Raw genomic sequence first — 21097 nt, 5'->3', positions numbered from 1 at the left:
AGCTTGTTCGCGCGGCTGGAGGGTCGAGGTCATTCAAGTCTAGATAGCTGACGTCCGAGTCTGCATCGCTGGTAGAACGTTCGGTCGGCAAGAAAGACTGGAATGTCGGCGAGAAGTCGTCATCAAGAGAAGCGATGATGTTATTGGCGGCTGCATGCTTGGGGTCCACGAGCCCTAACGGTGAAGCAGCCTCGGTTTGTGAACAAAATCCATGAGACAAGTCAGGTATATCTAGGACATGGCCAGTTGAAGGGCCAGCCCACTTCATGTCCGCACCTCTCATGTGTTGCATTAGCGACGGGTTTATGCTCGATATACCAGCATGCGACGCGGAGGCTTTCAGGTCTGCGATCCAGGACTCTGCAAATCTACTCGACTTAGGACTATGAGACCACTCGCTGATTGTTGGCGAAGGATAAGGTGTTCGATCATATCCCTGGCTGGGCCATTCGAATCTTGCAAAGTCTTCAAAAATTCGATCCGCAATGCGCTCGTCTTCTTCGTCAAACTCGCTCCATTTCGATGGGGATGCGGGTGGACTGTTCATTTGGTTAGGAGCGATACCCACACCTGTTCGATTCTCGAAGCGCATGCGCTCTCCAAATCGTCGTATCGTCGACCTTCTTGGACCGCTAGCAGCTGACATAGTGGTTTCGAGCATACGCAGACTGCAAGCGTCACAGATGGCTTGCCCTTCAAGTTTGAATGTTTGTTGGTTGAGTGCTGAGTTTGTCATTTGCTTGTCAGTACCCACTCGAATAGTCGATAGCAACGTGTCATTCATTGTTTGTTACTGTGCCAGAGACATTAGCAGTATTTATAAGGACTGCTATGAAAATGAGGAAATAGCGATGAACAGCCGTGAATAAGACTATGCAAAGGAAATGTCGTGAAGATGAGAGAGTGTAACAATCGTTGATGTACCTACGAGCACTCTGCTGTGGTGAATGGAAGGAGGGAGACAACTGCCAAACAATGTCATCGCCGCTTCCACACACTCCACCAGCATGTTATTTCGATAGGTTCTTCGTCGACCGCTGAGGACCAGTCATCAAAGCCGGTCTCTTGACCGTCTTCGTGAAGTACAAGATCGACATCCCTCATGGCCTGCCTGAACGCTTCTCGTTCAGCGACGTAAGCGTCGCGGAGTGGCATCTCGACTACTGCACGTGCATCGCTATTCTCAATCAGGTGATAGGATATCGCCTGGGCAAGCAGCCGCGGGTGCTCGGGACCATATATCGGGTCGGCTGCAAATATCAGCGGAAAGGTGTGCGCCTGACCTTCGTGCATGCCGTCGAGGAAGAATGCCCCGGGCTGCATCCAGTCTAATACGGCACAATCGACTTTGCCTCCATGTAACGCAATTGCTCCTGCAGACAGCTGCGCATTGTGCTGAAGGTTAGGCACGATCTCTGGCAAATCGGTCATGATGACATGTTTCTTGAGGATTGCAGCAGCGGCCATGCCCACTAGCCCAGTACCCGCACCGAGCTCAAGAATCGATGCATGTTGTGGCAGGCGGGGAAGTGTATGCTGCAGGACAGCAACTCTCTTGGCGAGGAGATACGATGATGCCCAAGTCTTCAAGCCCAGGTCATCGCCAGTCAATGCGGGCTCACGGAGAGTGAGGTTGAGGTACCCGTCAATGGTGTCCGTACTTGCATGTATCTCATTCTCATTTGTCATGGTAGTCCCAGTGCTGTGGTCGTGGGACAGCGGCAGGTGTGGTTGTAGCGGGATGACGAAGGTCCTGCTAATCGAGCCCATAGCAGTCCTCCCACTACGTTCGCTAAGGCGCTGCGCTGCCGCCTCCCAGATGCATTCCTTCTGCTCATCGTCCTCGATCCAAGCGAGTGGACTAGCTATGATCTTCGTCAAGTAGCTGGGTATGCCTTGACTACGTATCTCTCTCTTTCTGCGAAATGGCGTGGATGTGCCCGATAACGGCGACGTCGGAGTTCCATTGCGGGGTGTGGCATCCCACGAGGCTGGCTGCGAGCTCAGGTCGGCGAGGGTGAGGAGCAGAGTCTCTGCTCTCGGGCGCTGGTGCAGCTGCGGCAGATCGAGCACTGCAAGGTCGATCAGCTGACCTGTCACTCGAATGCGTGTGGGGCCTGCCTACCATCCAGCGCCTCCTCATCCTCCTGCTCGCGCCCATCGGCGAGACCGAGATCTTTCGCGGTCAGCTGTTTTGCGGACGCATACATGGTCCAAGCCTCGCTGTGCGCTGTTTCGAAATCCAAACGTCTTTCGGATGCAGAGCCGCGGCGCGCACAGACCAACAACCACATGCAGGCCGAAAAATGGCGCCGATCTCCTGGAATGCTTAGTGCGCATCAATTGGGCATCTTTGCATCCTGCAGGCGTCGATTATGCATGCTGCAATCATTATCGCCAACGGCTCGCGCAGTCTGCGAACTACAACCAGGTGTATGCGGTGCTGTTATGCTTCTTCACACTCCGTTCCTGCAGCTAGCCAGCGTTTCGGACAGAATTGCTTTGCTATTCCTGGGCTTGGACGTGAGGCGTATGACCCAGGCAGCGCCGCCTTCATGCAATAGCAGTGCCTTGTATGCAGCAGCCCATTCGCATAACAATACCCGGGTATTTGCATTGCGATCGTTCTGGTTGTCTGGTTGTTTACGCGTACCTGCAGATTCGACGACTCAGTTGCCCTTCTATACCCCGGGCCGAGATGGACATGTCATGTCCAATCCGGCAGTGCGGTGCCGGTACATCGCCATGTCATCGGGTCGAGGCGCAAAAGGCCGTCACGGACGTGCTGTACGATGACTCAGCTCGCACTGTGTGTTCGCAAACATCTCTGCTACGGCGTCAGAAGAGAGCACGTCATTGCATTGACCCAGAGGCTTTGCGCTGCTTCGTTCATGGCGAAATCGATGTGACAAGTCGAAATCTCGAGTGATTGCCAGGACATCACATGTGACGAGTTGGAAGTCTCGAACAAAACTGCTGGGTTCAGCACACCTCGATGTCAAGCCAGACCCCTCCTTGCTAGAATCGTCCAGATCGAGCGGATGATGGGTTGGCATGCAGCGGTGTTTGCGTCAGCCGAATCCAGAGACGCGCTTGACAATGCTCGCAAAGCTGTCGGGATCGAGATTCTGTCCAACATGCGATGTCTGTGAATAGCCTGTCGAACTGCATCCAAGATTGACCCACAGCCGACGTTGGCACCCTACCCAAGAGTGGCCTTGAAGCCCTCGTAGGCGGCATTCAAATCGAATTGGAGGTCTCGGGCCTGTTCCGGACTCAACTCTTCCGCAGCTCGCATTTGGTTCAAGGTGATCAACCATTGCACGATCTTGCCCTTGTTCTCAAAATCGCGGTCGGTGACTTTATTGACCGCCTGAATAGTATCCACCAAAATAGGATGGAGCGTGTCCTTGGACAGAATGTTCATCCGAATGGCGTCAAAGAGTGTGATGAAATTCTCCGATGCAGAGACGATGGCTGTGGCATTTGCGGCAGCTCCCGGACCGTTATTGCCTGGGGCGTGAGAATTGGACGCTCGGTGGTGCTGTGACGAAGTGCGCGTAGGCACACTCTCAATCGTCGCTGGAAGGCCGATGCGCAGTCGCTCCGTGGCTTTGGGCACTTCGAGCTGCAATGCCGTCAGCACACACGGCCGTATCCCAGCGCACAACGGGCGCACGCACTCCCCACTCAGCCTTGAAGCTCTCCAGATCACCAAAGGCCGCTTGCACGCTCTCGGCGGCGAGGTTGCTCTTGTACTGGCGCAGCAGGCGGTCACATGTCTCGGTGTATTCGGCTTCGTTGATGCTGTCTCGTAGGTACGCTTTCTCTAGCGCATCGAGGGTGATAATGATACTGTACACCTCTGCGAGTGATTCGTACAGGTCTCGTTCGGCGGCCGTGTCGGCAAGTTGCACTTCTTCGTCCAGGTTGATGTTGGCCGTCAGGTTGTTCGATGGCGTGTAGCTGTACGGCGTGGGCGCGTAGGCTAGCTGTTGCGGAGCGTACATGTTGCTGCGGACTTGGGTGTTGTCGCTGATGCCATGGGTTGCCGCCTGTCGTGTGCTGTGCCGTCGTTGCTGAGCTCGTGGGTGCAAGCTTGCGCGGACCACTTCCGCTTCTGTCCCCAGACCCGCTGAAATTTTGGACTCGAACTCCGACATGAGCTCCAACACCACTTCCGCGTTCCGTCAACACGCATCTTTGTATTCGTCGCCACGATGCCGGTCAGCAAGGCGACCAAGAAATTTCAAAAGAAGCATCTGTCAGACACACTGGAAAAGCGCAAGGGATTGAAAAAGACCAAGCAGCAGCAGCAACTGAAGGAGCGAAAGAAAAAGCGGAGGGCAGAAGAGGAAGGCAAGGATGGTGAGTCCGATGGGCAGCCGACAACGAATGGGAGCAATCAAAAGGCCGTCGCGAATGCCTTCAAGGATATGAGCGTCGATGACTTCTTCCAAGGCGGTTTCGAAGTCCCCGAATTGCCTAAAAAGAAAGCCAGCAAGAGAAAACGAGACAGCGACGACGAGACATCAGATTCGGGCTCTGCTGCAGAGCAGGTGCCGGTGCGCGGAGACAGCGATGGCGACTCGGACTCGGAGAGCGACGTTGGCGACTTCAAAGAGCAGCTTGATCGATTGGCCAAGGAGGATCCAGAGTTCCACAAAGTGCTACAAAAGGATGAGCCTGAGGTGTTTGATGATTTGGACAATCTAGAATTGAGCGAGACCGACGATGACGAGCCTAAGCGGAAGAAACAGAAAAAACGAGACGACTCAGAAGACGAGGCGGACAACAACGAGCTGGATCTCAAGACTGTCAAGAAGTGGAGAGCTGCACTGCAAGAACAACATTCTCTGCGTGCCGCAAAAGAGGTCGTGATCGCTTTCAGATCCGCAGCCCAAATTTCTTCGTCAGACGCAGAGGAGAAGGAGTTCAAGTACTCGGTGTCGAATCCACAGGTCTACCATGAGCTGCTCACTACTGCACTGAAGGAGATCCCCAAAGTCTTTGAGCACCACTTGCCGGTACAGGAGGCGAAGAATGGGAAAGTCCACGTCCAGACGGAATCCAAGAAATTCAAGACACTCGGTCCCATGCTGCGCTCCCAGATATCTGGTATTCTGCACCTTCTGGACCATTTATCGGATCCAGCCACACTCCGACTTACCCTCGCATCGCTTTTGCCGCTCCTACCTTACTTGCTCTCCTTCAAGAAGCTGGTGCGGGATGTCTCGCGTGCAGTGACTGTTGTCTGGTCTTCGCATAGCAATACTGAAGCGACGCGCATCGCAGCGTTCCTCGTCATGCGTCGACTGACCGTCATTGGCGATGCTGGCATTCGGGAAAATGTGCTCAAAGCTACTTATCAGGCACTCGTAAAAGGCGCGCGCAACACAACAGTGCACACTATGCCTGGCGTAAACTTGATGAAGAACTCTGCTGCTGAGCTTTGGGGTCTTGCCGGTGGCGAGGGTGGTGTGGCATACACGACCGCATTCACATTCATCCGAAGCTTGGCCTTGCATCTGCGAGGCAGCATCACGAACAACTCCAACGAGAGCTACAAGGCGGTATACAATTGGCAATACGTGCACAGCCTAGACTTCTGGAGCAGAGTTCTGGCGATGCATTGCACGGAAACGTCTTCGCCCTTGCAAGCACTGATATATCCTTTCGTGCAAGTCACTCTAGGGGCATTACGACTGATCCCAACAGCGACCTACTTTCCACTGCGCTTCCAGCTTGTGCGTTCGCTGCTGCGAGTCAGTCTTGCCACTGGAACCTACATTCCACTCGCAGCTCCCTTGTATGAAGTCCTGAACAGCGCTGAGATGAGGAAAGCTCCGAAGCCAGCCACACTCAAGCCTTTGGACTTCAATACCACGATCCGGGCACCAAAGTCATACTTGCGGACTCGCACGTATCAGGATGGTGTTGCTGAGCAAGTGCAGGAATTACTCTCCGAGTTCTTCGTTATGTGGACCAAGAACATCGCTTTCCCCGAACTTGCTCTTCCAGTCACAGTCATGCTACGTCGTTGGCTCAAAGAAGCGAACCAGCGAGGAAAGGGCAAGGGTGGCAACAAGAATACCAAAATCAACAGCGCCATACAGCTGCTCGTGCAGAAACTGGAGACCAACGCGAAGTGGGTTGAGGAGAGGCGAGCAAAGGTCGAGTTTGCGCCTAACCACCGACAAGGCGTTGACGCATTCCTGAAGGACGTCAGTTGGGAGAAGACTCCATTGGGCGCGTATGTCGTCGGTCAGCGAAAGACTAGGGAGGAGAAGGCGAGAGTCATCGAGGAGGGCAGGAAAGAGGAAGAGCGGAGGCGTGCTAGCGAGAAGGCTGCCAAAGGGGGTGCAGAAGATCGTGAAGAGAGTGACGATGAGGCCAGTGAAAGTGAGGCCGACAGTCAAGATGATGACGATGAGGAGATGCTCGATGTTGAAGAGGACGATGATAGCGAGTAGCCATCAGTCGACTTAAAAGTCCGCAGGGAGAAGTAATACTGCGCGAACACGCGCTTCAGGAAAAGACACACTGCTGCCTCTTCAGCTCATCGGAACTGCAATCATCCGTCAAGACCATCCTCGTGAGCGCTGAATTCGGTCTCTTCCTCCGAGTGACCAGGTTCTCAGCACGATCGCATTGACAAACACCTGGGTGTCGCGCGATCATCAACGTGTCGCTACCATAATCACCCTTGTCTTCATGCAGTCCTCGCAATCATCTCCTCGCGTCAACTCCCAGGTCCCTTCCACAAAGCCACCCATACCGTAGCCTCTTTCACTCCTTCCTCCAGACGACACCCCATTCATCAATTTGCTTCGTGAGCACATCCAGAAACATCGTTGGTACGTTCCTGGTCCTCGCTTCGGGTATTTCCGCATCACGCAACGAAATCACCATATCGAAATGACCACCATCCCCAACTTCCAGATGGATAATTTCAATATCTTCAGGTCTTATATTCTGATTCACTCCCTCATCTCCAAGCAAAATCTCATGTCGAAGTGGCGAGGGCGCGCGAGCTATAGGAGATGCAGGACGAGACCCGGGTCTTGAGCATAGCGAGCCGGGGTCCATGGGATGTGTTCGTGGTGAAGGAAGTCGCACGTCTCGATCTGTGAGGAAGAGACCGGATGTTGTACGATTGAGGTCTGGGGTGTTGAGGTAGGGATGTGAGGAAGGTTGGTCTGATGAATGAGTAGATGGCTTCTTGAGCTGGTCCTGGTCGATGCGCGTAGGACCTGCTGTAGTCTTGTTGCTCTGAGATGGCGATGCTGTGTTGCTTGCGCGTTTGCGAGCTGCGAGCGAGATATGCTTGGCGGGTGTTGGTAAGGTCTTCGCAACTCTTTTCGAGCTCCTGGTGGTCGGCATTTTGGCGATGTTGGACAACACTGCGTCCTTGGGTCCTGCGAAAGAAGATTCCTGCTGACATTCAAGAAGGAGGTGTTTGTCAAGAACTACATTCCACAACCCCACGCCAAGAACCAGTAGATTTGAGTCTCAAACACTGTCGTAGACAGTTTACATCACCAGAAACCAATAAAGTAGTAGGCAGCCAAACATTAGCAGGACCACGAAAGTCACCACGAACATTACGACGCGACTGCGTTCACGTTTCGGCAATTTATCAAACTGGGTCTCTGTTCGCGCGGCCGGAGGTAAGAAGTCTTGGGTGGAACTGGACGTCTGCATCGTGCCATAAGCTGGTCGTGGGCTTTGCATCTTGTGTAAAGTATATGCGCTACGGAATGAGAAATCGTGAAATCGTGAGTTGTGCCAGAGGACTCTGGCTTTCTAAGTGTGAGTGTGGCCTGCAAGCCAAGGAGTCAGCTGCAGGATGCATAGGATTCCCGCTAGTAGGGCTGACTCCAACAACAGACAGTCACTCCGTATCCATCTCTGATGCGGAACTGTAGCTGTGGACAAGCTAGCGAGCAGTGCCATGCTCTGATTGTGAGAGACTCGATCAGTTCTCGAGGCTGTACTTCCGCCGAGCTTGCTCCATCGCGCGCTTGTGCTTCAGATTCAATTCTTCTTCCACCAGTTTGAAGCCTTCTCGCTTGTCGCCCCGTATCTCTGCGATCTTCTTGAGGAGCTGGATGTCGTCCAGGCGATATTTGTCGCCAAGGTCTTCGCGTTGGCGCTCGAGTTGCTCAACTGTGACGGTGGCGACCCCTTTGTCCTCAGTACGCTGTCTGCGCTCACCGCGAGCCGCCACACGTTCATTCCGTTCCTGTTTGGGGTCGAAATCGCCATCTCCGCCGTTGTCTTCGTCGCCAGACGAGTCAGCAAAGTCATCCGCCTTCACTTTCTTGGCATATGGTTTCGGGAAGCGTGTCTCCGCGAGTTTGCGCTTAGTGGAAGCCTCAGGCGGTTGGAGATTGGGTGTCTCCGAAGCCAGCGTGTCGAGCGGAGATGCATCTACTGCCATCTTCGCAGTTGCCGCTTCGTAGCTCGGAAGGGCTGTTTGCTCATCATTTGGAGGCAGGAGCGAGCCGACTTGTGGCTCCGGTGGTGCAGGAACCTCCGACGCAAGTTCCGGAAATTCTTCGCGTAGTGCCTTAATGACCATGTGCTTCTTCACGACATCAGTTGACGGCTTGGAAGCGGTCTCAATCCTCTCTCTGACCGACGTCTGCTGCTCGACAAGGGCCAGCCAACGTGCGTCTGTGGCGTCCACAATCTTAACTGGTTTGTACCACTTCTTCAGAGCGCCCCAATCTTGACGGATAGCAGCTGCGACATTGTCGCGGATGCGGCGGCGAATAGAGTGATTTTGAGTGTCAAGTGCTGATCCGCCCATTTTGATCGAATGTCTCAAAGTATGGCGTGGAATCAAGCCACCACCGATGGCGATACCCAAGTAATGGCGCAGGTGATCAAGGCGAAGCACAATGACTTTGCTTGTCGTTGGAGTGTCTGTGATGTTGCTTTGCATAGCGTCAGAATATGATTTTGGATAAATTCATGTCAGTCGGTGGGGCACTGAAGTGAATGCAGCTGGAGCCAGCATGTGAGCAGCGCCGCACCTGCACCTCGAACAATTCAGAAGTGAGCACTTGATAGCAGTCCCTGGACACCTGTGGACGCTAGTGGCAGTCACAGAGCCGTGAATCGTAGGTCCAACAGCGCAAACCACATAACAACAGCTGCTTTCTCCGAAAGTACATAGTGATCGATGCTCATGCCCCTGGCCCTGGTCGTAGTTTCGCCGCAAACAATCGTCTGAGATTGAGTGCCACTGACTTTGCTCGAGATGCTTAGGCGGTGCATCCGGATTTTGTGTCCATGTCGAGAGATTCAGCGGAAAGCAAGGGGTACTTTCAAGATTTGTACTGGAAAGGGTCATGTTGATTCATCCTGACGAGACAGGTGGAATTATGGCTACTTCATCACCAGCCTGAATGGCTAGTCCTTTATCTCCCTTCGCGCTCTCCTCATCGAGGTCCACATAGTCCAAATTGACTGTTACAGCACTGCTTGACAGCACCTTCTCTCTAATGCCCGGATACTTCTCATCAAGCTCATCATAGAGCTGGCTGACCAGTAGCGGGGCAGGGAAGAAATCGTGGTCTTTTTCGGTGAACGAGGTCGATGCGGCGAAGTAGAGGAGCGTGAAGTGCCCAGCAGGAGCTTTGGGACTACTCATGATCACTGTTCGAGCGCGTTAGCAGCTGGCTCGGAGCATCTCTTCGTGCTTCTCGTGCGATATTGACGTGTGTTGTCAGAAATACTCAAATGATAAAATTTTGATCGCCATGAGCACTGTGTGCTGTACGGTAATACATGCTATTTTTGGGTCATCATGAAAGGGGTAGGGGATGAGGAACATTGAGGGCGCCTACCTTGAGATGGGTGGTTGTTGCAGAGCAGAAGATGGAGCTGGCGCAGTCGAGTTTTGAGCGGAGGTGTGGGAAGCTCCGAAGGAGGAAGGTCTGGCGAGAGCCGAGATTCAAATTGCTCTGTTCTGTTTCAATGCGTCAATGCAGTGCTGGATCTGTTCGCTCGCAACAATGCACATGGTCACGACCGGGAGTCCATGGACTACGCTTGAGAGACGTCCTGCTATCTCGGCAGCTGCAGGAACGCGGTTGCTCCTCCCTCAGCTTCAATGTTCTCCCGCATGACGCACAGCCGACGTGGTGCTGTCAATGTCGCATCCACCACCGGCCCAGCGTTACAGTGCCATATGTGACGATGCACGATATATTGTACAGCCTTCGCCCGTAAGAGCAGAATGGCACTCGAATCTGCTACATTGATGGGATGCCTTAAATCTCGTGCCAATCTTGTTCAGCGCTTGAGTCCCGTTCGGGAAAGCTCCGCGGACAGGATTGGCATGCACATAGGCTGCCTTAAAGTCTCTCTCCAAGCACCTTTCGTATACAGCGCATGCTATGCTTTTGATCACACATCGGCTCGCAACAGCTGCTGATCCCATCCTCACCTCGTAAGCATTTGATGTGGTATGTGATTTCGTGGCTTCAGCCGATCCTTCTGCTGATCAGACCCGCTTTTGGCTGCCTTCTTCCCGACTATGCGCAGCTTCCTATAAGTATTCTGTTCTCTTCACACACCTGCTGTGACTGTGTTCTTGTATCACCACGACCTTCTTCTCACATCATGGGCATACTCGCCTCTCTGGCTCTGACTGCATTCGCAACGTCACATGTCACAGCCTCGTCCGGCTCATCTGCCGCTTGCAAGAAGACTCACCACGAAGGCTTCAACAACGACACAGCCAGTCACACTATCCGCTCGGGCAAATTCGACAGGACCTACGCCGTCACAGTTCCAGATGGGTACAACAAGAATCTCGGAAAGCAGTGGCCATTGATATTGGACTTTCACGGCAACAGTGGCACTCCATGGCAACAATACCAGAACTCACGCTACTTCGACTACGCAAAGGGACAGCAGTACCTTGTCGTCTATCCCGCTGGCTATGAAGGATCGTGGCAAGGCCCCAGCTATGCAAACGACGAGGTCGACGATCTTCAGTTCGTCACAGATCTGACCACTCATCTGAAGACGGAGTATTGCATTGATGAAAGTCGCGTGTATGCTTCGGGCAAATCGAATGGTGGTGGTTTCGTTGACTTGCTCGCTTGCTCGGACAACGGAGACGAATTTTCAGCATTCGCCATGGCGGCGGCGGCTCTCTACACAGACACCAAGCTGAGTGACTGCAGCAAGAAGAGAGCAATCTTGGAGTCACACGGCGACAAAGACCAGACCATCCCGTATCACCCTACCAAAGACGGCAGCGGAGGCCCTCTACCCGATGTCGGCAAATGGGTAAGCTGGTGGGGCCAGCGAACTTGTGGCTCCAACGCAAAGGCGAACTACACCAAGGATCTCGGCGGTTACAACACCACGACCTATTCTTGCGGCGGACGCAACGAAGTCGTGAAGCATTACCAGATCTTCGAATTGGGCCACTGCTGGCCTAATGCTTTCAGCAACAATTGGGATGCATCAGATAACTACAATCAAACCAAACGTCGCTGTCTGGATAAGAGTCTTGATTTCACTCCGGCCGTCCTCGATTTCTTCAGCAAGTGGAATTCGAGCAATGCGCCTTGAGCTCGGCGGAGGGGCCCAGTAAACTTCAAGCAATACGCGCCGAGGCATTGAGAGGAGATTGCAAAGGCGAGTTGGAATCAAGTAGGGATAAATGCTGTATGTTTTGAAGCTCGATGAGCCCGAGGATACATGTACAACGCACGCTTCGAAGAGGCAGCGACAATCTGAACATTCACGTTCACACGCATTTCTTGCTGCCAATACGCCCCATTTCCCGACCGTGAACGCGGAAATCTTAGCCGATCGCGGCTCTCTCGATGTTGCCATGTACAAAATAGCTGCATCCTACCTCGTTCACTCCGCTCCTTGCCTGCCCCTCACATCACCTCCATCTCCTCTCATCTCTGCCGTGCCACCAACTCCCCCCTCTGAAACGGTCGTAGTACAAAGTAGCCACTCGATCATACCGACGCTCAAATCCATATCGGTCAACCAGATAAAGCCTCTCCGTCTCTCTTTCGCGTGTTCGACGGCAATCGTGGCAGTCGTACGCCTTGAAAACTGTCCTGTCATGTCGGCATTCTTCCGTCCCGAATGGTAAGACTCTTTCGTTGATACGAGCGTGATGGTTGCTGGGTTCGTTGATCCGCATCATTTGATTGTAAAAGCAGTTGCATTGGCGGCCTTGGACTTGATAGATGTGGCCGCATGTGTATTCGTACGTTGTGAGGGGCATGCTTGTTGGGGGATCTGCTGTTCGGCTTGTTCTTTTGCGTCGTGGACTGCGCTGCGCTTGGCAAAGACGGTGGTTGTTCTGTATGCCATGTCGTGCAAGAACTGACTGCTCATATAGAGAGCTTGTAAGACATTGTTGCGTTCGTAAGCAAATAGAGTTGATAAAAAGCTCAAAGAGACTGAAAGAGAGGGAGGCAAATATTGAGACAGCACTCGCAGCCTGCATTGCTTTCAAGACAACAATAGCCAGTCTCTTCACAAACGGTGCCATACAACACGTGGTGCGTTGCACGATACCTCGATTGCTCGGACATGCGAAAGCGGAGAATGTTGTCTTTGAAGAAGTGAGGACAAGGTGGGCTGTGCATGTTTCGCCTGTGCATGTTTCGCACTGCCCTCGTGGTATTCTTCACGATAGTCGTATGGTTGTCGTAGTGCGACCGAGGTATGTTAGCACAGCCAACGCACATTATCATATCCAGTGAGTCCCTTCGGGTAGGAGTGGGCTACGGATGATCACGATAGTGAACGGCTGCATCACGGCGAGGCGGTTCATCGTCATTGCCGGCCGCGGCGTGCTTTTGCTGCCGTTCGTGGAAACGTGTTATTTAGGTTGCACCCACGGTAAACGGCACATTGCCGTGCAAGAATGTCGTATGGTCGGCTTCGCAGTTATCTTCTGCGATGCGAAGGTCATGACGTTTAGATGAAGTCAAGCGGGAGCAATCCATCTGCTGATACAGTATTGGGATTGCGTATAGAACGATAGTCCGCCAGATGAGTGGTGAAGATCGTCCGCTGTACCTGCCCGGTCAAGACCGCGGACGCCGGGATGTCAGGCCTCTGGGCACTGGTTATGTCTGCTGCAACGCTCGTCGATTGACCAAGCCCCACCGTGCCGTGTCCACGCTGCTCGTGCGAGTAGCACCGCCGCAATGTGAACTCCATATCTGGCGAATCATGACCGGTCGTAGCTCGGCTTCGTGCAGCACAGCGCAGGTTTCAAGTGGGCGCGACATATGATCATCATCACTGAGTGGAACAGATCTGTTGCTGTTGCAGCATGAAAACGTCCCGGAGAATGGCATGTAGTATGCGAGATCGAAGTGGAAATCGTGCAGCATGCGAATGGCAACTATGATCGCCGGTGGACTACATCGCATGCGAACGGAACTCCTTTTGCTTTGTGACGATACTCATTGTTCTTTGCATGGCGAGCAGTGGCGATGCAGGCTAGCACAAAGGTCCGCAAGCCTGGACATGACAGCGGATAGCGACCGAGAGTTAACCAGGCACCCGAAGACGCACTGCCGACACTTAAAGCGTCCCGTGCGGCAGCGGCTCGGGCTTGACAGCCGGATCAAGAAACAGATGGCGACGACTCGATGTTATTATCGAAAGTGGCTCTCACGCCACCGTACTCTTCGAGTGCTCGAACGCGAATTCAATATGCCACTCTATGAAGTCGTATTCCATGGCGGCGGCTTCCGCGCTGCACGTCACCGTGAATGCGGCACTATAGAGCAGTGGAGTTTGCGCAATCGTAGTCAAGGATAATTGATGATCGCCTCCTATTGGTACTTTATTGACGCTGAGCTCGCCAAAGAAGCCAGTCAGTGTCTTTGTAAAGCAAACAACCACAAGCAAACTCAAGGACAGATCGTGTGACAGAGAATCTGTCGATTTGTGGCCAGTATTTGACGGCTTCATAACTCAATGGCCTTACAAGGCCATTCCCCTTCGAACCCGGTTGCTGAGGTTGAGATATACTCAGGAACCACGTTTATCGTTCTGACAGCGGATGCGTGTCGTTCTCGGCGTGTATTTGGGCCAATAGACTTCTTCGAAGCCTAAGCCGACGTTGAACACGCTCTCAAAGAAGTCAAGCGTGCTGCGGCTTTCCGTTGTTGTGATCTTGGGTCATGGCGGTCTGTGCTACGCCTTTGCGCCGTGCGACTGAGATTGCAAGCACGACATGTGGTATGGTGGTATGGTGGTATGCACGTATCCATCTCCTCCATACCTTCGCTCCGTCTTCAAATGACAGAATCAGGAGGCGCAGCTGAGATCGTCTCGAGGCCATTGACACCTCACCCTTCGTCCATGGCTAGCCCGTCATCGTCCTCCTTGTAGGTGTCCTCGATAGTCGGCACAATAACATCCCATTCTTCGATAATGTCTTCGGTGGACTCATCTGCAATGCCTTCGTTGCCAACGAACTTGAAGGCGACGACGTCGCCATTTTTCATGCCAACGCCCTGTGGGCAATCCTTGAGCGAGTCGGCTTTGGCGTTGCCTACCGGTGCCTTCCCCTTGCCTTTGCCAGTGTCACTGGCATCCTCGAGCTCGCTGACGACTGACGAGTAGCCTTTGCTGAGATCGTTGCGGTCGTTCGCGAGTCCGAGTCTGATGTGCTTAGCATTCTGAGGTATTTCTTGTCCATTGAGCTTGCCACCGGGGGATGTCTCGACGAGAGCATGAAGCAGCTCCGCTCGAACATCAGAGAGGCTCTGCAGCGGGTCGACTTCGAGCAGAATGGTGCTGGTGTGGTTTTTGAACCGAAGCGTCCACGTTCGTGCGCTTGGAGCGACCTTGGACATAGCGGCGATTGTCGAGGTGATTGCCGTGGAGGCTGTTGTTTCTGGGTGCACCAGCTTCCTTTTCACCACTGCTACCAGCTTGGGTTCATGTCAGGCAGCAGCGAGTCACAGGCAAATGTGACGGTGCGTGGGCGGCAATGGTGAACGAACGTCGGCGGCGTAGTCGGCAGCGCACGCGTCACTTTCGCGTCGGTAGCTCCACGTGCTAGGCAGACACTCAATCAAATTGTGCATCAAAATTTAGCTGCATACGCCGACGAAAGGACGTACAGTTTGCATGGCCGGCCGTTCGTAACTCTACGTCTCAACAATACTTTCTACACCAATTCATCTACAACAGTAGCTGAGCACCTCCACCCAAGGTCATCACCTCGAGCATGTGCTGTTTCCACCCTTCACAGGCAAGTACCTCAGCAGCTGCCGAGCCTATGTCCCACAACCGACCAAGACGGAGTGGAAAGACTTCGCTACATAATCGACATTATACTCGGTCACTACAGTCACATTAGCAGGTACTCAAAAGCTGCAAAAGAGGATCAAACGGTTGTACGGACGTCCGGTTACAGACATTCTCCCTGAAGGAAGCAAGTAGACGTGGTGTTGCTCTCTAAGCTCCTCGATCTGCTCCGGCAGCAACCCTGTCATCGAGAACATGCCCACCTGGGACCGGTCAGGATGGCGCGTAGATGCATCTTCGGAATTCCGCAACTTGCATCAGTCAACATGTGCTGCCATGAGCCTGGGGTCTGGAGTCGCTGTAGCTCAGACACTAATCGGGTCCGCATGCGCAACATACGCTGGCCCATGTGCAGCAGGTCATCTTGCCACTGCCTTGTCAGATTTTCTTCGCTCAGGATTCGCGCCACAATCCGGGCTCCATGGATTGGGCAGCTGGTGATCTCGGCACGGGAAAGACGTGTCAACGTCCTGACTGTCTTCTCTCTTGCTGTTTCAGTCCGACAGGCAACGTGCAGGACGCCCACACGCTGTCCATAGAGGCCAAAGTTCTTCGAAAACGATTGAGCAACTAAGAACTCCACTGATGTGCTGCGATAGAAGTGTAGAATAGGCCAAGCGTCACCGTTCAGATCGCCAGAGGCGAAACCTTGACTACAGTCCTTTAGCATGGATGGCCAACAAGTACTGCCTCCTCGTTAGCTGAACTTACTAGGCAACATCGAAGAACGGAATCAGGCGCTTCTTCTCACACAAGGCTGCAATTTCTCTCCACTGTGCTTTATCCAGATCTAAACCTGTTGGGTTATGTGCGCAGCCGTGCAAGATGACCACATCGCCTTCCTGGGCTTCTGTGCCCAGAGTCGACAACATGCCATCGAAATCGATCGTGAAACGCTCTGGATCGAAGTAAGGATACGATCGACGCTGGATACCATCGTCAACGATCTTCCAGATTTCCGTGTGATTAATCCAGGATGGATCCGATATCCAAACGGTCTGTGGACGACAGGCTTGCGCTAACAGTAGAGCACCAAGATGATTCGCCCCTGTACCTGCTATGGTCTGGATAGAAGCAATGCTAGCAGACTGGTCCGGTGGTACGCCGAAGATGAGGTCTCGAGCTTTACTTAGCAGCTGTGCATGTCCGAGCAGAGGCAGATGTTCATGATCTCGGGATGGATCTTCGTACAATGCTCGTTCAGCCTGGTCATTGTTGGCACAGATTCGTTTTGAGGAAGAATCAAACAGTACCTGTTGCACAGATGGTAGTGTCCAAGGCTTTGCTTGTTCATCCCGATAGAAGCCCGGGCTGAGGTCAACTTTATGCGGCGACGAATCTGCTTTGTACTGCTCGATGAGAGCAAATGCTGCGTCAGCGGCCACATCAGGCAGGTTCTCGAGACAGGACATCTTCCAAGTGATTAGGAAAGTGTGAAAAGTCAAAAGGGACAGGCACGCACGAGACAGGACGGTCTTGCTGCCTTTAACATTTACCAACGCAGCGAAACGCCGTGCAAGGTGTCGGACTGGAGCGATAGTGCAATTCACGTTGCTTCGGTCAACACAGCGACCAAGTTGTCGATTTGTTCGGGCAACGCCACTACAGAGACTATGAATTTCCGGACTCTCGGCTTCGGTCAGACACATACATGTGTTCTATGAATCTGCCCAGCACCGAGATGTTGAACACCTCTCCGGTATACGTTGGTGCTCTCGGCGTCGGCTTCGGCGTCGGCGTTGGCGAACGCTTCATCTTCACGCCATATCGAAGACGCCGCCATTGACCTACCAGCCAACAGCCATTTATGAGCGTCCTCCAGCATTCGGTTGCTTGCATCTCGTTCCATTTGACAAAGGTCACCCCTCTGCTCGCATCTCCTCAAATCACACCTTGAACACCATGGATCCTCTGGAAAGACTTTCCGCACATGATACAAACACTGTGTCCGATGCGCTGGATTTCTTACAATTAAAAGGAGCAACGTACGGGCTACTGCCCCTGTGGGACTGCCAGAAGGTTGTCGGACGCGCCAGCACAGTACAACTGGGACCAAAAACTGATCAAGCTCCCACAACGCATCTCATCACCCCTGTGATTGATTCCACGAGCACCAACGATCGTGTCCTTGTAATTGCCGGAGGTATCGATGGCGTTTCGTGCTGGGGCGACATCATCGCAAATGCTGCCAAAACAAAGGGTATTCGCGGTACTATTGTTGATGGCATGAGTCGAGACATCGATGGAAGTCGAGATATCGGATATCCGGTATATGGCAGGGGAGTCACCATGATCAGCGCCCGAAACAGAATGGTACAGTATGACGCAAGTATTCCAGTACAGATGCGAGGGGTCACAGTCGAACAGGATGATTTTGTGATCGCCGACAGTTGTGGTACAGTCTTTGTGCCCGCAGCTCGGATCGAAGAGGTCCTAGATCTGGCTGAGCACATCGGGCGTCGTCAAGACTCTATGGTCCAGGCAGTGCGAGCAGGGCATCCTGTTTCCGAAGTCATGCATGACAGTCAATTTGAAGCTATTGGGACTGGTAGCTCGAATGAGCCGGCCGCTTGTTTATTACCACGGGACACGAATCGCATGTCGAGCGAGGAGCGGGAGATCAGCGATTTGTTTGCAGGCCTAGACTCCGCTGCTGTATCTGATGCGCTCGATAAGCTCGGCATTCCTGGCCAGGCTTATGGCATTATGCCTCTTAGCAACTACAAGAAGACCATGGTTGGGCCAGCCTTCACAGTTCGCTATGTCCCTGCAAGCGACCCCCCAGGCAGCGTCGGTGACTTCATCGACGATGTTGCTGCGGGCGACATTGTGGTCATCGAAAACAGTGGGCGCACAGACTGTACAGTGTGGGGCGACATCATGACCCAATATGCTGGCTTGAGAGGCATCTCAGGCACCGTCATTGATGGAGTGTGCCGCGACGTTGACAAAGCACTGACCGACGGATATCCACTCTTCACTGCTGGACGTTGGATGCGAACTGGAAAAGACAGAGTTCAGGTGGCAGATGTTGGCCAGGCTGTCAGCGTTGGTAAAGTCCGAGTTGAGCATCGTGACATTGTGGTCGCTGATGCGAATGGTGTCGTGGTGGTGCCACGTCGGCGGGCACGAGAAGTGGCTCGAGTAGCTGCGGAGATCGAGGAGGCGGAAAGCAAGATTCGGGAACTTCTAGTCAGTGGTGCTGGAATTGCCGAAGCTCGTAAGAAGCTCAACTATCATCTGTTACAGCGCAAAGGCTAGAAGTTAATCTCGTAGTTCAATTCAAAAGTCAGTACTTCGACGTTTCTAGGGCTTTTGGTGCATCTCGTCTCAATTCTGGTTTTGATTCAGTCATAGGCCATGCTTGTCGAACATCACCTTCACGGGCTGACTCAATGATGGCCGCTTGATCGATTGCTTGCATTGATAAGGTGTGAGCATTTCGGCTGCGTGGTGGGTCAAGGACTAACACAAAAGTATGGGATGCGTCCGGATCAAGACAGCACAATAGAATTATGCATACGACAAGATACATATTATCTACAAGCTTCCTCCTTCGGTGATTGCCCTTAGTATGTACTGCCACATCAATGGTGGATTGGAGTACATTGGAAAATGTCCGCAGTCCTCGATCCTAGCCAGTATCACTCCGGACTCGCCAAGCTTCTTCAGATACGACAGCGAATCGTACTGCTCGCCAAACATGAAGATCTTTGGACAAGGCAAAGCCAAGAATTTGTCGAGAAGATCGCCCGCATCGGAGAGCTCTACCATTGAGGAGAAAATTGGTCGGACCGACTCTGCTCTAGCTTTGAGCTGCAGACTTGTTGCGTACAATGCGCTGCCATAGAAAGGAGCATGGAATGTCCGATCAATGAAGTCTCGGAAAAACAAGTCACCGTCCGTTGCTGGGTAATCGAATATTTGTCGGCTGAGGAAGCAATCTTCTGGAGACAGGTTGCCTTTGATGTTTGTGAAGCTTAGCACACGTGTAGGGTGCTTGTGCGATAGCTCGAGCCCGGTAAGTGCTCCCATGGAATGTCCAACGAGGTGAAAGCGGTCTATGCGCAGGTAATCCAATAGCGCCTCTGCGGTCCTGACTAGAAAAGGTATAGAAAGCGCTTTATATTCTGTGATCGTTGATTGTCCGCAACCTGGAGCGTCATATGCTACGAAAGCATGGTTATCGAACCCCTTTCTTAGCACAAAATCGGCGTAGTCTTCTTTGGTTGATCCAAATCCATGCAGAAATAGCACGGGGTCGAGCCGGCCCGGGCGATGCGTTGTGGCAAGCGAAATGTCAATATTGTCAACATTGAGATCCAAACGCTCTGTGACGTGGGGGAGGTTCGAAGTTGCTCCCATAGCCGGAGTGGTAGTTATGGCAAGATGCCTCACCGAATTTCTGATGTCGATAAGGAAAGGAATGTTGATTTCGCTTCCAGCATTGATAATGTTCACTGACTTTCGGCGAGCCTTTCCAACTGACTCTCGGTCTCGGCGTCGGCCAGATCCTTTCTTCGTGCTGTCGTTGCCAAACGCCGAGCCTCTCGCCGAGCCCTCAAGCTCTCAATGCCGAGCGACATACGGTCTCGTTTGCACTCGCCGAGTATCATACGGCCGATGGCGCCATGCAAGAATTTGCATTCAGACTTGTTTGTTAACCAGATGTTGCATCTTAGCATCTTGTCTTCTCTGCATTTTGTTTCTTTAGCATCACCACAAGACTCAACTGCCTCGAATTCAGCTGTCCTTGAGAAAATGGTCTTCAACCCGCGTCTGCGTCTTCTCAATGCTCTTCGGGCTCGATCGAAACCGATCATGACTTTCATGGGCCTTCCTTCCTTTCGTTTAGCGCAGATAGTGGCGCAAACAGGATTGGATGTCCGTAACCAGCATTTGTGAATGTAAAGCGTACTTTGTGCTAATGCACAGGCTGTCTAGGGCGTCATCATCGATTGTGAACATGGACAAATCAGCGATGATGCGATGCATAATGCAACAGCTGCGATCGCGGCATTGGATGTCTCGCCACTCGTTAGGCTTCGCATGACACACCCGGACTTGATCAAACGTGCTTTGGATGCAGGAGCGCAGTATGTGTCTGCCGTCGGTGATGTCGTCGACTGGAAGAGCTGACTTGATTATCACCACAAGTGGCATTGTCGTTCCGCAAATCAACACCGCAGAAGAAGCAAGAGCGGTTGTCGAATATGCGAAATTCCCTCCAGATGGACTTCGAGGTCAAGGCTCCCCATTCGCGGCAATCGCCCACAATATCGACATCGCTACCTATGTCAAGACTGCGAATGAAAGCTTGATCACATGCGTCCAGATCGAGACGAAGGCAGGTTTGCAGAATGTCGATGCAATTTGTGCCGTGCCTGGCGTAGGTAAGTTCGCGCTACTTTCTCGATTGCATCCGCGGCCATAGAGTGTCTTGCTTACGCTGCCTCATACGACTCCAGACATGATTTTCATCGGCCCCAACGACCTGGCCCTTGCCATTCTCGGCTATGTCCCTGCGAAGGGCGATGAGCTCGCTTTCGTCGAGGCAGTCGACAAGATCGTCGCTGCCGCAAAGAAACACGAGAAATGGATCGCTCGGCTTTCGAACGACGGCGCTGCGTGTAGAGAGCACCTCAAAATGTTTGATGCCGTAGCAATGAGCTACGATGTTCGCGCTGTTCAAACTTGGTATTCCGCTGAGCTCCAAATTGCCCGTTCATAAGTCGGTTGCATCAGTACCAATATGTACGAGAATTGC

The 21097-nt window shown here is 52.8% G+C and overlaps 12 protein-coding genes across 12 annotated transcripts; 4 read left to right on the top strand and 8 right to left on the bottom strand.

Annotated features, from left to right (window-relative positions):
• Positions 1 to 978: 978 nt before the first annotated feature.
• CKM354_000555200 (uncharacterized protein) lies at positions 979 to 2294 on the bottom strand (the record flags this gene model as incomplete). Its single annotated transcript, XM_044800829.1, has 2 exons — positions 979 to 2072; positions 2126 to 2294. The coding sequence occupies 2 exons, from the start codon at positions 2292 to 2294 to the stop codon at positions 979 to 981; spliced, it is 1263 nt and encodes a 420-aa protein (XP_044656764.1).
• Positions 2295 to 3202: 908 nt separating this feature from the next.
• CKM354_000555100 (ESCRT-I subunit protein VPS28) lies at positions 3203 to 4010 on the bottom strand (the record flags this gene model as incomplete). The annotated part of the gene is made up of 2 exons (XM_044800828.1): positions 3203 to 3628; positions 3684 to 4010. 2 exons carry the CDS (start codon positions 4008 to 4010, stop codon positions 3203 to 3205), a joined length of 753 nt encoding a protein of 250 aa, XP_044656763.1.
• Positions 4011 to 4220: 210 nt separating this feature from the next.
• On the top strand, positions 4221 to 6473 carry CKM354_000555000 (mRNA-binding ribosome synthesis protein NOC2; the record flags this gene model as incomplete). Its single annotated transcript, XM_044800827.1, has 1 exon — positions 4221 to 6473. One exon carries the CDS (start codon positions 4221 to 4223, stop codon positions 6471 to 6473), a length of 2253 nt encoding a protein of 750 aa, XP_044656762.1.
• A 316-nt stretch (positions 6474 to 6789) lies between these two features.
• Positions 6790 to 7383, bottom strand: CKM354_000554900 (uncharacterized protein; the record flags this gene model as incomplete). The annotated part of the gene is made up of 1 exon (XM_044800826.1): positions 6790 to 7383. One exon carries the CDS (start codon positions 7381 to 7383, stop codon positions 6790 to 6792), a length of 594 nt encoding a protein of 197 aa, XP_044656761.1.
• Positions 7384 to 7978: 595 nt separating this feature from the next.
• Positions 7979 to 8950, bottom strand: CKM354_000554800 (uncharacterized protein; the record flags this gene model as incomplete). The annotated part of the gene is made up of 1 exon (XM_044800825.1): positions 7979 to 8950. One exon carries the CDS (start codon positions 8948 to 8950, stop codon positions 7979 to 7981), a length of 972 nt encoding a protein of 323 aa, XP_044656760.1.
• Positions 8951 to 9367: 417 nt separating this feature from the next.
• Positions 9368 to 9661, bottom strand: CKM354_000554700 (uncharacterized protein; the record flags this gene model as incomplete). The annotated part of the gene is made up of 1 exon (XM_044800824.1): positions 9368 to 9661. One exon carries the CDS (start codon positions 9659 to 9661, stop codon positions 9368 to 9370), a length of 294 nt encoding a protein of 97 aa, XP_044656759.1.
• A 974-nt stretch (positions 9662 to 10635) lies between these two features.
• Positions 10636 to 11598, top strand: CKM354_000554600 (uncharacterized protein; the record flags this gene model as incomplete). The annotated part of the gene is made up of 1 exon (XM_044800823.1): positions 10636 to 11598. The coding sequence occupies one exon, from the start codon at positions 10636 to 10638 to the stop codon at positions 11596 to 11598; it is 963 nt and encodes a 320-aa protein (XP_044656758.1).
• Positions 11599 to 14363: 2765 nt separating this feature from the next.
• CKM354_000554500 (uncharacterized protein) lies at positions 14364 to 14873 on the bottom strand (the record flags this gene model as incomplete). Its single annotated transcript, XM_044800822.1, has 1 exon — positions 14364 to 14873. One exon carries the CDS (start codon positions 14871 to 14873, stop codon positions 14364 to 14366), a length of 510 nt encoding a protein of 169 aa, XP_044656757.1.
• Positions 14874 to 15299: 426 nt separating this feature from the next.
• Positions 15300 to 16742, bottom strand: CKM354_000554400 (uncharacterized protein; the record flags this gene model as incomplete). Its single annotated transcript, XM_044800821.1, has 5 exons — positions 15300 to 15367; positions 15428 to 15533; positions 15587 to 15983; positions 16042 to 16535; positions 16584 to 16742. 5 exons carry the CDS (start codon positions 16740 to 16742, stop codon positions 15300 to 15302), a joined length of 1224 nt encoding a protein of 407 aa, XP_044656756.1.
• A 490-nt stretch (positions 16743 to 17232) lies between these two features.
• CKM354_000554300 (uncharacterized protein) lies at positions 17233 to 18591 on the top strand (the record flags this gene model as incomplete). Its single annotated transcript, XM_044800820.1, has 1 exon — positions 17233 to 18591. The coding sequence occupies one exon, from the start codon at positions 17233 to 17235 to the stop codon at positions 18589 to 18591; it is 1359 nt and encodes a 452-aa protein (XP_044656755.1).
• Positions 18592 to 18870: 279 nt separating this feature from the next.
• On the bottom strand, positions 18871 to 19695 carry CKM354_000554200 (uncharacterized protein; the record flags this gene model as incomplete). Its single annotated transcript, XM_044800819.1, has 1 exon — positions 18871 to 19695. One exon carries the CDS (start codon positions 19693 to 19695, stop codon positions 18871 to 18873), a length of 825 nt encoding a protein of 274 aa, XP_044656754.1.
• Positions 19696 to 20091: 396 nt separating this feature from the next.
• On the top strand, positions 20092 to 21061 carry CKM354_000554100 (uncharacterized protein; the record flags this gene model as incomplete). The annotated part of the gene is made up of 4 exons (XM_044800818.1): positions 20092 to 20214; positions 20275 to 20426; positions 20488 to 20723; positions 20799 to 21061. The coding sequence occupies 4 exons, from the start codon at positions 20092 to 20094 to the stop codon at positions 21059 to 21061; spliced, it is 774 nt and encodes a 257-aa protein (XP_044656753.1).
• Positions 21062 to 21097: the final 36 nt, after the last annotated feature.

Source organism: Cercospora kikuchii, assembly GCF_019650295.1.
Source record: "Cercospora kikuchii DNA, contig_00003, whole genome shotgun sequence".
Lineage (NCBI taxonomy): Eukaryota > Fungi > Ascomycota > Dothideomycetes > Mycosphaerellales > Mycosphaerellaceae > Cercospora > Cercospora kikuchii.
This window is presented reverse-complemented; position numbering and strand designations above follow the sequence as displayed.